Source organism: Panicum virgatum, chromosome 7N (genome assembly GCF_016808335.1).
Source record: "Panicum virgatum strain AP13 chromosome 7N, P.virgatum_v5, whole genome shotgun sequence".
Taxonomy (NCBI): domain Eukaryota; kingdom Viridiplantae; phylum Streptophyta; class Magnoliopsida; order Poales; family Poaceae; genus Panicum; species Panicum virgatum.
The window spans coordinates 19,447,332-19,461,613 of NC_053151.1; the positions used below are offsets into that span (position 1 = coordinate 19,447,332).

General features: G+C 49.0%; 1 protein-coding gene and 1 long non-coding RNA gene across 3 annotated transcripts; both read left to right on the top strand.

Moving 5' to 3' along the window:
• The first annotated feature begins 3,588 nt into the window (after window positions 1–3,588).
• On the top strand, window positions 3,589–5,790 carry LOC120680665. 2 transcript variants are annotated; one of them, XR_005677761.1, is made up of 2 exons: window positions 3,589–4,492; window positions 4,583–5,790. It is a non-coding gene; the product is annotated as an uncharacterized LOC120680665 (long non-coding RNA). The 2 variants fall into 2 exon arrangements; XR_005677760.1 differs by having other exon boundaries at window positions 3,595–4,492; window positions 5,262–5,790.
• A 4,423-nt stretch (window positions 5,791–10,213) lies between these two features.
• LOC120680987 (root-specific lectin-like) lies at window positions 10,214–10,624 on the top strand. Its single transcript, XM_039962550.1, has one exon. It carries the CDS (start codon window positions 10,214–10,216, stop codon window positions 10,622–10,624), a length of 411 nt encoding a protein of 136 aa, XP_039818484.1.
• The last annotated feature ends 3,658 nt before the right edge of the window (window positions 10,625–14,282 follow it).

Genomic DNA, 14,282 nt, shown 5'->3' on the forward strand with positions numbered 1-14,282 from the left:
GTCGAGGTGGACTGGAGCTCCGCCAGCTACTGCCCGAGCACTGGGGAAACGAAAAACGCAACTGATGAGAAAACCCTCGGGGTACATACGAAAATATGGGAAAGCAGAGTACTATACTTACCCTCCTCCCGAGCGTCGGCGAGCTCGCGGTTGTGGTGGAGGGCCTCCTCTGCCCCCGCCTGCGCTGTGGACGACGAGGCCCTCCGCCGCAAGAAGCGCCGCCCGCGTGCCGCTGCGCTCCCAGCGAAAGCGGTCGGCGTCGGCTCTCGCCTGGAGGTGGGCGGTGAAGTGGTTCTCCAGCTCATGGCGGAGGCGACGAGCCCCCGCCACGGAGAGGCTAGAGTCACTACTGCGACCGCTGCTGCTGCCGCCGCTGCCTCCACCACCGGGAGAACCGGCAGCAGCACGCGAACTACCGGCACCGGCATCGGACGGTTGGCCGGCGTGGAACACCCCCCTGGTCAAAGAGATGCCACTGCACGATGATCAGAGGAGAGGCATCAAAACTTCTGATTTGGGGGCGACAAACTCTAGAGCAATCTTCAACTTACGCTCGCCCCAGGAACCAGCGCTGTGAGCCGCGCTCACTGCCGGGGGCGCCATCCGCCGGACGCTTCGACGCCGTTGCAGAAGTATGGTGTTGGAGAGTGAGTGGGGGAGAGGAGCCGAGGTTGAAGATGAACGGTGAGAAGACGATGGTGCACGAGATGGATTGATCGAACCATCCCCTGTATTTATACACGGAACGCACGCGCATGCGTGGGCCCGGGCCTCCTCAGCTTTCGCAGTGGGAAGGGAGGGGTGAGGGTAAACTTCTCGGTGCACGCGGGCGGCTCGCCTCCCCGAGGAGGGAACCACTCGTTAATGCGCTGGTGGCGCAGCGCACACGAACCAACTCCATGACGCCGCGGAGGCGGTGGTTATCATCACGATCGGAGGAACCCTATGAACATGCCGTCGTGTCATCGCGGAAGTTGCAGGGACTCGTGAACGCACGACCGGGAACTGTGCGGCCGATTTCGAAAAGCAAAATGACCGGACTGCCCCAGTTGCTCGCTGCTGCGCTGGCCCAGTCGCTAGTCAATGAGTCAAGGGGGCGAAACCCATAGGCGTAAGCGAAATTAAGCCCTCGTGAGAATGCACGCATTCTCGCGAAGGCTCGGGGACTACAGCCATGGATGCGCCTAGACGGCGCATCCCATGGAAAAATACCGACAAGCGCTAGCTTTAATCCTTCGTGGGAATGCGCGCATTCCCACGAAGGCTCGGGGACTCCAGCTATGGAAGCGCCTTGACAGCGTTCCCATACAAACCCTCAAATACTGAACCTTCACGGTAGTGATTCACTACCGTGAAGGCTCGGGGACTACTGTTGGGGAAATAAAAGGGGGCCCCAAATAAGGCCTAGTACAGGCCAAAACAACCAAAGGCCTAAGCCCAAGCAGTCGTGGACCTCGATGGCCCAGCGTAGATAAAAGGCGAGCCGCCGAAGGTTTGCGCAGACGAGCGGGCTCGCGCGCTCGTTCTGCCTCTCCTGAGGGTTCCAACCCTCGGAGGGGGAACCGAGGGTAAGCGCACGGGCGGGAAGCGAACACCCCGGCCAACCCTCTGATTCTCACCTATCGCGGGGCCCAGCGAGTTTGTCGCGGGATTTTTAGGGTACCCACAGCCGGGTGGCGGAACGCACCCGCCTATTCCTAGTGAGGGAGAACTCGGGGAAGTACTAGGCGATTAGGCTAATCTAGCACTGAGGCAAGCACACAAGAACACAAGATCTAGAATGGTTCGGACCGCCGTAGCGTAATACCCTACATCCACTGGGAGAAGTATTGTTCTTGGTTGTGTATGAACCTATCCTCTGCCTGGCCTTGGCCTTTTTTCAGCATGAGTTTTCTTCTAGCGGGCGCCCCCCTTTTATAGACCAAGGGGTGCGGATACATTGGTCGTTGAGGCCCCGACAAGTGGGCCCAACGTGACTGTGTAGCATACTGCGCAGAGTACTTAAATGGCTACAATAGTTGTGAATCTTTTCTCCGATATGCTTCCATGCCCTGCTGCCCCTCTGACTCAGGGAGGTCTTCTCTTGTCCCGTCAGCAAGGTGCCCGTTGAGGAATCGTAGCTAGCGGCGTGGCCTGTTAAGGCTATTATGTAGGCGTCATAATGGGTGAAGACGAGCCGTCGTGTCCATCTGTCATGGCAGACTGACAGGGGCGGCGTGGGCGGCGCCAGCAGCTCCACTATACGTCTTGGTAATATGCGATCAATAGTGTCCCCTGGTCAAAGAATCGCCTCGGCTTCTGCTATATCAATGCGGACGTCCACCTACCGCAATGAATGCAGTGGTAGGTGAACCTTAGTATGGAGACCAAGCGGCCTTATATACGTGTCTGCAAGCGCAGACACGTGGCAGCTCCGGACCACCCCGGGTCGGGGTGTCAATTGCTTCCCTTAGTGAGGGGTCTGGTTACTATACAGGGGGTCCGGGACCCCATGGGGGGTCCGGGACTCCGCGGGGGTCCGGACCTCCGAGGGAGGTCCGGAGCCCCCGGCTGTTCGGGCTGAGCGCCTGCTTCTTCCGGAACACGTGGTGCTCCCAGACCTTTCCCAGCCGGGGGACGGGTCCGGGACCATTGTCGGGTGAACAGGGCTCTAGACCGCAGGGGTCCGGCTGTTTGGACGTAGTCAAGAATAACCACAAGGCTCTTGCCTAGACACAGCAAGAGGGGGTACCCCGGTCCTGGGGTACCGACAGAGTTAATGCCCCATCCTCGCGCACGTTTCCACCCACTCCGGTGCGATTAGACGTGCCAGATGACGCGCATCATGATATTGCTGACGCATACGATGTGGCTATAGTGTAAGACTATTCCCCCAAAAAACGGGTTACGCTGCCACCGCCCATCCCGTGCCGTCACGTCCACCATACCCTATTGAGTTGACAAAACACGCCTCTCCGATGCGGCGCGGGTGATCCACTGAGGGTTCGACGCCATGGACAAGTTTGACTGACCAAAACAGTGCAAGACGTGCGGACCAGCAGTCTACAGTGGAAGTTACAGTACGACACGACACCTATAGTGACAGGGCACCATACCATAGCTGACGAGGGCGACGAAAGAAGGCGACGTCGGCGCTTTGACCCCGGAAGACTTTTTTCCTTATTCCTTTTCCTCCCCTCCTTGTGCTATAAAAGAAGGGAAGGGCCTCCTGCGAGAGGTAGATCAGAGAAGCGATAAGAAATCAATCGAAGACACTGAAACCATACAAGCTCACCGTAGAGCACCACCAGCCACCTTTCCGAACCTAAACCAGAGACTTGGGAATCCCTCCCTCTCTCGATTGTTCAAGCTCACCGTAGAGCACCACCAGCCACCTTTCCGAGCCTAAACCAGAGACTTGGGAATTCTTTCATCTCTCGATTGTTTGTAACCCCTACTACAAACTTGAGCAAGAATACACGAGGAGCAGCATCACTAGACGTACGGCACGTTGCCCGAACCAGTATAGATTCTTGTGTCTTTCTTGCTACTATCCGGGCCCGGACGCGCTATCCCGTAGATCATCATGCTTGTGAATAGAATTAACGCCGACAATCATGAATCGTTAAGAATAAACTTAAGATTTGAAATTATCTGGGAAGCCCTCATTATGCTTGCGTCACAAGTCGATAAGTCATGCCATTTTTCGCGCAAATATAAGCGTACGCGGTTCTGCTAGAATTCGAACCCACGATCTGAAGTATGGCATGACCCCTCCCCACCACCAGGCTATAGCATCACTTGTGAATAGAGATGAGATAGGTTACTTTTAACATTAACCTTCAAATCTCAACTACCTAAAAAGACCGTACTGAGTCCTAACCCTGCCTCCGTGTTTCTCCCTGCGTTACCTTTCCTCCTCCTACCTCCGTCAAAAAGCGAAAAGAAACTGCCGAAAACAAAAAAAACTTCGGCCGTGGCTTCCGCCTTGACGCCAGCTCTCCGGCGCCTGCCGGCCCCGTCGCTCCACGCCGCGCCCCGCTTCCGCCTTCACGCCCCGCGGCGCCGGCCGCCCCGCCCCGCCCTGCTTCCGCCTTGACGCCGGCTCTGCGGCGCCGGCCGTCCCTCTCACTGCACGCCGACCCGCCCCCTCGGCTGCCGATTGGTCGGCCGCGCGGGACAGCCCCGCCCCGCCCCGTCCCTCGCCCGCGCCGCCTCCGCCTGCGCCGGACGCGCCGCCGGGGAGCAGAGGCGAGCAGCGGCCGACCACCGCCTGCCCTCGCGCGGGTGGCTGCGGGAGGCCACGCCTCGTCGTCGGGGTGCCGTCCGCGGCGCCTCTCTCGCTGCACGCCGACCCGCCCCGCCCCCTCGTTCAACGTCGCCTCCGCCTGCGCCGGGCGTGCGGGACCGCCCCGCCCCGTCCCTCGCCCGCGCCGCCTCGCGCGTGAACCACGCCGCCCAAGCCCCTGCCGACAAGCCCTACAAGAAAATACTACTTGGAAACTCTCCATTGGTATGTTTCTGATTGAGAATTCTGTGCTCGATGGGGATCTTGTGTTCCAGTTAGGTTCCATGAGTTGAATTAGGGAAATTTCGTGAGCAGGAGGATGGGATTGTGTAGAGTCACACGAGCCAGAGGTAGGGACTTGGGGAATTTTGCAAGCAAGAGGTGTATATCGATTTGGGATTCAAGATAATGCGGTGGAGATTTAGGGGATTTTCTCGTGAGGGTCAGGGAGCTCTTCAATCAGTGTCAGTGTGACTGCAAATACAATTTAGTTTTCAATCACTCAAGTCGTCCAAACAAACTCCAATTGCAGTTTCAGACCCCAAACTAGGAATGCCCAATGATTCTTTTTAGATGACAACAGTTATGGACAGTGACTCAACTTGGGTACGGCAGAAAATTTGTGTGATAATTGTATGGGTTTGGGTTCAGATACAATTTAAGACCAGCTATGTTCTTTTTCCACTCCATTACTTGACAGCTATAAACAAGTCATTATGTTTAGCATGGACTACGAAAGTTCTGTTCTACATTGGATCATTGAAATTTGAAAGTACTAAATGATTCGGTGGCCCTTAAAACAAATTTTAGGAACATCATGGAAGTCATTTCTCGAATCATTTTAGCAAATAAACATTACTTGTTGTTATCTGCAAAAAGTTGGCTATGAAATTTGTCCCAGATAATTCCTTTGGCCAGATAATTTTCTTCTTGTTCCTCGAGTTTCATTATTTCGTTATGGCATGTACAGACTCACTTATTGAGGTCAATATAGGTATTACTCCAACAATCCAGTGCAGGAAACGAAGGAAATAAAGATGAGATTTCATTGATACTGAAAAGGATGAAAGGGGAGGGAATTTTTCTGCAGGTGAATGAAATTTGACCCAGGAGCCAGGAAGACGACTTCTGGAACTGAACAATCTATGTAACTGTTTGGTGTGCGCTTGGTTAGGAAATTGTCTACATGTCTACAGCCTCTCCTTTTAATTTGCAAGAAAAAAATGTTGAATATTTAATCAACTCAATTAGACAAGTCCTTGGCGTGTTAATGTCCATTACAGCAAATGGATTTAAATCCCTGCAGAATTCTCGAGTAGTATGTTTTGTTAGGCCTATCATAGAACTTAAGCTAGGCAGACTGAGGTGACAAATGGTGTGACCTATGCAGATTTTTTCTTAGGGTTCAGTTCAGGCTAGGATCTGTCATATAGCAATTTGCATAACTGACAATGATGCTTCTGTTCATTCTGCACTGTTCTTTCAGACTACCCATGCTATAATATATATACAGCCTGCATACCTGTCCTGTACTACTATTTTTATGTTCTTACTTTAAGCCCAGACCCTTTGGTGAAGATTGATTCACAAGGTTCAAAAAAGCGCTACGCGCTGAGCGCGCGCTCGAGCCGTGAAAAAGCTTAAGCGTGCTTAAGCGTTATTACGCGCGATTAAGCGTTTTTGCTAATATTGTTAAAAATCTAATTATATAGCTTAAAAAAGGGGATAGGTGTCTTACAGTAGTAATTTCTTGTCTCTTGTCCTCTTCTTTTCTTGAGAGCAGGTGTACCTACACAAAGTGCAACAAAATAATTAGTTTCTTAAGTGCTGCTGTGCTGTGCTCCCCTGCTCCCCTGCTGTGCTATGCTGCTCCCCTTCGTGTGCTCCCCTCCCCTGCTGTGCTGTTGTGCTCCCCTGCTGTCCTGCTCCCTCCGTGTGCTCCCCTCCCCTGCTGTGCTGTGCTGCTCCCCTGCAGGCGGGGGTTGGCAGGGCGGGCAGCAGATCAGGAAAGCAGAGCAGGCGGCCTGGCGGGGCGGGCAGAGCAGAGCAGGCCTGGCGGGGCGGGCAGAGCAGAGCAGGCGGCGGCGGGGGAGGGGTGGGGCGGGCAGCAGGAGAGGAGAGGAGAGCAGAGCAGGCGGCCGGGCGGCGGCGGGGGAGGGCCGGGGCGGGCTGCAGAGCAGAGCAGGCGGCCTGGCAGCGGCGGGGGAGGGGCGGGGCGGGCAGCAGAGCAGATCAGGGAGGCGCCACGCTTAATTGAGCGCTTAGCTGCTAAGCGACGCGCTTAATCGCGCTTTTTCGAACCTTGTTGATTCATGAATATACCTACTAGCTTAAGTCGATTCATAGTTTGGTTAAAAAAAAGTTGATTTGATTATTTGTTAGTTTGTTCACCAAATTGGAAATTACACATGCGTAATACATGTGGCATCGTACAAGGGATGTCGCTGCTGTAGTGGCAACATGGAATAGCAGATCATAAGAGTGAAGGTACAATGAATTGTGGTATCTTTACACAATTGTGGGGCAACGGTGAACTTCCTTCACTTGCTGTAATCCTCAATCACAAATTTTTTGTGCTATATATAGTAGGGACGAGCTAAAACTGAGGAAGGTTTAAGAAACTGGCAAGGGCTTTTTTTCTATTGCAGGGTCAGTTTACCCCTTTCTCAAATATGTATTGTATATACGTTGAATTTTCTTTATTTTGGCATTGTTTGATTGATGCATTTGGATATATCATAGTAGTTGAAATCAACACCACCGTAATCAATCTTGTGCATCGGTGATGATCAAAAGAAAATGATTATTTGTGTCTCAAAATAAAGATGGAAAATTATCAGTATTTCTGCTACGAAATTGTGTGATAATGGTTCTACTTGGACTTCAACTTTTTCCAACTGTGTGCGTATTCGTAATACATAATCTTCCAAATTAGAGGACCGCATAACACTACAAGGCACGAACTCTTACTACCAGACAGAAGTAGCAGTTCTCTAATCGTTTGTTTAGATAATTTATTTTAGGACCATCAATGAAACCTTTTGTACGTGAAATATTTGCTCGAATTACACTTGGTAACTCAGTTTTGTTTCATGCTTCATTATATTATCTTCGTTCATTTTGCAACTCATAGTTGTCACATACTAAGAGCTAGGGAGCAAGCATACTATCTTTATCAAATAAATTTCCAACAGCTTAATTGTCAACACCCGTCGCAACGCATGGGCATTGTACTAGTATCTTATATTACCCATTTGATAGTTATAACAATCTCAAATGAAAATGTTTTCAGCTACAAAGTTGTAGATCTGGTCGGGATCTATAACTTTTATATAGACTATTTTTTCATCCGAGATCATTTACAAAGTTTTGAAATTTTAAATTTCAAATTTGAAACACCAATATCATTACCAAAACAACCTCAAATAAAAATCTTGTCAACTACAAAGTTGTAGATATGATCGAGATCTACAAATTTTATACAGACTATTTTTTCATCTGAGATCATTTCAAAGTTTTGAATTTTTTAAATTTGAAATTTAAAATGCAAATTTATATGTCAAAAAGCCTCAAATGAAAACCTTTTCAACTACAATGTTGTAGATCTGGTCGAGATCTACAACTTTTGTATAGCTCATTTTTTCATCGGAGGTCCTTTTAAAGTTTTGAAATTTTAAATTTGAAATTTGAAATGCAAATATCATTACCAAACGACCTCAAATGAAAATCTTGTGAACTACGAAGTTGTAGGTTTGGTCGAGGTCTACAACTTTTATGTAGACTATTTTTTATTCGAGATTATTTTAAAGTTTCAAAATTTTGTGGGTTTGAAAAGTCCCAATCAACACATCACTGCTGGTTATTAACAATAACCGGTAGTGAATGATCATCTATCACTCCCAGTTCATGTAAATAACCGACAATGATAGATCACTGCCGGGTGATAAGTATAGTGGCTATCACTGCATGTTCTTGTTAATAACCGGCAGTGATACCTATACTACTATCGGATTTAGGATAACCGGCAGTGATGAGCCAGCAAGGATAGCTATATCTATTGTAGTGCTGGCCTGTTTGGATCCCTTTATTTGCAGGACTAAGTTTAGTCCCTAACCTGTTTGGATCCTCCTTGTCCCGCCAATCAACACTATAGTCACAACAGAGGCCCCCCCCCCTCCTTGAAGTCCACATGTACATGCGCGGGAATGCTGTGTGCTGATGTGCTAACACCACACGCTCCGCTAAGGCTCTGTGGGAAGGTTGAGAGGTGGTGACAACGGCTAGGGTTTGTGGCTAGTGAATTGAATTCACCCACATACCATTTCCCTCATCATATAGATCCCGCTAATGGGCTGTCGCGCCAGAAGCCTATTAGTGTTCCAAGCCTTCTCAGATAAAATTCCGGCCGAGGTATGATTGCCTCTTGGGTGTATCTCCAACAATGGGATGGTCCAGGCAGCCACAAAGGGCATGAGCCCAACATAGTTGATCCAAGGATCCCTCAACTCTTCACGAAGTCTAATTTTGACCCACAACTTCAAAACCGTCTAAAGTTGACAACTCAACTTTCAATACCACTGAATTTTCACCTTGAGCCTGCTTTTGGTGGTTTTGAGGTGACATGGCAGCGGTTTTTAGTTTTGGTGAGGAGGCTGCCATAGGTGATGCAGAGGAGGCCGGGGGTGGCAGTGGCAAAGTGGGACCCACTAATTGGAGCCCCTGTGATAGCGATAGGTGACGAAATTCAAGCTAAAACCCACTGCCACTCACCTCAAAACCACCAAAACTAGGCTCAAGGGCGAAAATTGAACGGTATTGAAAGTTGAGGTACCAATTTTAGACGGTTTTGAAAGTTGAGGTACCAACTTTAGACAGTTTTGGAGTTTGGGGTCAAAATTAGACTTCGTGAAGAGCTGAGATGCCAAATATAGATATTTTCCAAGTCTAGTTCTATCAATCTGTGCTCCTGCACAATTTGATAATTTTGAGAGATTATTTTTAAGCTTGTAGATAAATCTGGAAACCAAGACTAATTAAAATTGTTGACCATTATTGCGCTGTCTCTTATTTGGTTATATTTTAACTAGATCACCACGGCAGGATGTAGGATAAGCTATCCAAATATGTGTCTGGTGCTACTGTATTGCTCTTGGTCTGATGCAATTCCTTAAAATTATTATTGTTGTTAACAAAACGGTCCACGGGTACGCATTAGGAAGATATGTGGTGCTGAACTGCTGAAGCACCGTCACAGCTTACGCTGCAGGTGCGTGGGGAAAGATCGAAGCGAAGGAAGCCTGTCCCGGGAGCGTCGGGCTTTTTTGTTCGAATTTAATGTAACCAAAACGAAGTTACTCGCTCCTATTTTTATGACGTTGGTTTGGCAAAAGTTAGTCTAACCAACGTCATGCAAAAAGATTTGGAGACAAAATATACCGAAGTACCTGAGTCTAGTCTAGCAGTGTGCGCTGGTGGCAGCCTGCACCTTTGTAATATCCAATGATACCGCTTTAACCCTGTACTTACGTGATCGTATATCCTTTCAGAAGGAACATTTCTTTGTTCATACCGAAGGCTTGTGTGGTTAGCTAGATCGGAGTAACCGAGAGCGTAATGCGTTTGTATGATTGGAGTCTTGGACACAGTGAAAACGGGATTCGAAACTGTTTCGTGTTTAGGAAAACATAAAAACTGTCATTTGTAATTGATTTCACAACCGTATTAAACTATTTTCTTATTCATCCATTTCATAAATATGCAAAATTCTAGTACATCATCATTCTTGTTTTCTGACATTTATCATCATTTTAATCCCTGCACACAATTACATTGAGACTCCTATATAACGGACACCTGGTTATCATTGTGGACATACTTGAGGTTCCCAAGCTCTATATAAGACATCCCTGCCGCATAATCATCACCATAGGCGGATAGCTAATCAAGATGGCTGAAAATTCACCGAAATGCATGATTGCAACAGCAGGCCTAGCTGCGAAGGCCCTTGCTCTGACGGCGCTTGCCCTTGCCTACCTCGCGGCGGCTGCGGAGGCCCAGGCGCCGTGCGGCGGGCCGCAGTGCGGCTGGCAAGCCGGCGGCTCCGTGTGTGGCGACGGTCGTTGCTGCAGCATGTATGGCTACTGCGGGTCCGGCCCAGGGTATTGCGGCCTCAACTGTCAGAGCAACTGCCATGAGGGTCTCGCCGCCGCCACACCGGTGAAGGCGGACCCACAGTGCGGTGTCCAGGCCGGCGGTGCAGTGTGCGCCAATGGCCTCTGCTGCAGCCAGTTCGGGTTTTGCGGGCTCGGCATCAAATACTGTGGTGTCGGCTGTCAGAGCCAGTGTTTGGGTCCGTGATGACCGTGAAAACCAAGGAAGTGGCTGTCACGCCGTGGCGTCGGTCAGTCCCATGCGCATGCATGTTTATTTTCTACTATTGAGACCAAGCTAGCCTTGTTCCACCACTCTTTATCTAAAAAAAACCTTGTTCCACAACTATGTATCCTAGTATTTACATGGGGCCCCCTGATCGAGTCATGCGAGTTCATAGCGAGGCCGCCGGGTGTGTCATGTCATTTGTGTTGTGTTGTGTGCATTTGAGTGTCCGTGCTCCGCCGCGCGTGGGATGGCACGTTGACGCGGGCAGTGGCGAGTTTAATTTGTGGATGGGTGCTACAAGTGGTAGCACATTTAATTTCTTGCATGTAGCCAAGAATAAAATGTATTGCATGTCGCCAAGAATAAAACGGAGATGCAGCATGCTACAAAAATGGAAGACTACCAACAGAAGTAAAAAAAATCTTTTGGTGGAGATCTATACTAAATCTCTTGCACATTAAAAAAGGTTTAGAAGCTGTTGATGTATGAAATAAAGCACAGTCCTTTTGTGGAAAGATTTGTGGGGTGATGTGGAGCCTCAGCACAGATATCCAGAGTCATTCTCCTTTGCTAAAAACAAAAATATTTCCCTAGCAGCAGCAAAAGAGGCTGACAACTTGCATGACATTTTTCATCTTCCTTTATCTGCACAAGTCTATGCACAATATCTGGAATTACAAGAGTCTCTACAGAATTTGGATCTTTCACAAGGAGAAAATGATATTGGACTTATATTTGAGGTTCCCCCAACTATCAATCCTCCAAGGCGTATAATTTTTTAACAGGTCACAAAATAATTCATTCAAGTTTTAACTGGGTTTGGAACACTTGCAGTCAGCTTAAACACAAGATATTTTTCTGGCTGCTACTTATTGATCGTTTGAACACAAGGCATGTTGCGGCGTCAGAAAATGGTCCTTCAAGAATATTCATGCGTCCTCTGTACCGCAAAATACATTCGAGACCCTTGTTTATCTGTTTATTGAGTCCCCATTTGCTAAACAATGTTGGTTGATGATTGGTTTACATATGCCTCAAACAAGCAATCCCTTTTTAGTCCTGGATTTCCTCAGAATGAAGCTTGGAGTTCGTTTCTTCATGGAAATTATTGTCCTAATGTCATGGAGTATTTGGAAAACAAGAAATGGCCACATTTTTTCAGGAATGAGCAAACTCAAGTACAAAAATGCAAGGACACCTTCAAGAAAGAAATTGCACAGGTTATCCATCGTGCAAAATGTTGATGTTTGCTATCGCACGCAGATAAATCCACAAGCGGACGAACTAACATCATAGCACTTCACTCGGGAGTATTCCAGGGTATCGTATTTCCACAGGGAACGGAGCGCTATCTCCTCAACCGCACTACCCAAGGACACACACACCCACATGGAAACGAACGGGCTAAGAGATAGAGAGGATAACTAGTGTGATCAGTGTCGAAGGAAAGCTTAATTTTAATCCTATCAGAGGGTACTTCGGGCACCGGCCTGGTCGCTGCTACCGGGCTTCGCCTACTCCGCATCCGGACTGGGGGGACTGTGGCAATCTTGAGGGCTGTCACCACCTCTACACCAGCACTTGCCCTGGACAGTGGGAACACGCAGCATATACAGGTAAACTAATAACCTAGACACCACGTCTAAGCTATTAAGCTTACTACTTTAGTGTTGCGCTAAAACTAAGAACACTAAAGCAACCACTATTTCTAGCGGGCAGCATTCCCGTACCGTAATAGGGACTAACCTAGAGGTAATGCACACAAGATAAGTCACAGCACTTCAACTAGGGCAAAGTCATAATGAAATAACTCAAGCATAACTTAACTAGAGTAAAGTAGTACTTGAATAATATTCAATATAACTAAACTAAAGTACTACTGAAATACAAGAAGGAAGAGGCATACCGGCAGAACTCTAGAGCTCCTTCCCGCCTTCTACTTCACTCTCCACTCTCTCTTATTGAACTAGGTGTACAACAAGGAAACCCTATGCTCTAGCCTACATGATGGTGTGTGGTGTGTGAATGAGAGGAGGGAGTGGCCATCTATTTATAGGAGGAGGAAATTTGGCCATGTGGAGTTTCTCCTTGCTTAAGGGCTACTCCTCCTCCCTGACAGCGCCATGTGTCCTCGCCGAGGCGGTAACTGCCGCAACCGCCTTGGTTAAGTCGGTAGCAAACCGACCTCACCGGCTGGACTTGGGCCGGGCCATTCCTAGGTTGGCCGACCCCTCCTGGGCTCTGATGGGCCTGGGGTTGGATCCGTTGGAAAGTGGACTTCGAGAGCTTCGTATAGAGTGGTCCGGACAAGTTGGTGCTGTTCCTGGGCCTCGGTTCTTGGCCCGGCCCGTGGTCTTTTTGTTTGGTCCCTGAACTATCTTCGGATTTTGGGCCTTTCCTCCTTGGGCTGGACTGGGCTAGATCTGGACTTTGCTGTTTTGTGCATTTTAGCCCCTGAACTTGTAATAGATTACCTGCATGCATAATTTCACCAACACTTGTGGAAAAGGTTAGAAATAACCTCTACCCCTATGTTGATTTTATCTTTTTGCCCATAAGATGCAGGTGTTGATGGCATAAAAACGTGCAATAGCAGCTGTCAACACAAAACTATCGATAGCTTCTCAGATTGCTTAGTGGCTAGAGTCGATCACTTGATTTTGTAATAGGCCTTAGTTTCTCTTTCCTTTTATTGTTCATTTGTTCAACTTTTTGTTTACTTAATATATAATCAGTAGGAGCCTTAGCTCCTCCTATTTTATAGAAAAAAAGAATAAAAGGAGAAGGAACACGGACAATTGTATGGCAGCTGTGTGGCACAATTCTGTGCTTCTCTGCGGGATCGATTTCTTACTGTGTCTAGATGCTAGCGTACCATGTGCTTGGCGTATCCACGCATGGCAATGTATAGCGTGTGATGTGTGGGGCAGATGCACAATGAAAAATCCACATGTACAAGCGAAGGTATAATGTTTGCCATGCATCATCGATACAAGGGTCAGCTACTAGTAACGTTGTTCAAAATGCGGACCAGTCCTGTGCCTAGAGAGACAGCTTCCTTCTAGAGCATACTCAAGTTCATACCCTGCAAGGAAAAGGAGGCCTCACATTCACCCTTCCCATTAGTTGCGACATGTGTCCCGCTCCTTCCTTCCGCGTAGCTGGGCCTGGATTTCGGCCCAGCTGAGGGAACCGATGTTGCGCGCGCATGAATGCAGCTCGACCCGCAGCGGATAGGGTTCCCCCCCTCTTGCACGACCGGCAGAGGCAACAAAGTGGAGAGAGAAAAGGGATTAGGATTCAAATGGAGGGGAGGATCGTGCGACCGGGTGAAGGAACGCGGGTGCTGCAGTCTCACCATAGATGGCAGCGGGGTTTAGTGGCGGCTTCAACTAGTGATGAGACACGGTGCAGCGGCCTGTACAGACGAGCGAACGACCACGGTGTTGCCTTTGACGGCAACGACATGGGGGTGGGGGGAGGCTCTGCTGTGAGCATTGCTGCCGCTCGCCCCGACAGGGATCTAGCTGAGGCCAGCTCAGGTGGTCGGCCTACGCTGCGGTCACAACGGTCAGAGGGCCAGGGATGTTCGCATAGCCCTTCGCGCATGGCGGGGCACACATCCTCCCTAGTAGTA

Bases quoted from the DNA above. Each gene is read 5' to 3' on its own strand.
- LOC120680987 (XM_039962550.1), top strand. From the start codon at position 10,214: ATGGCTGAAAATTCACCGAAATGCATGATTGCAACAGCAGGCCTAGCT.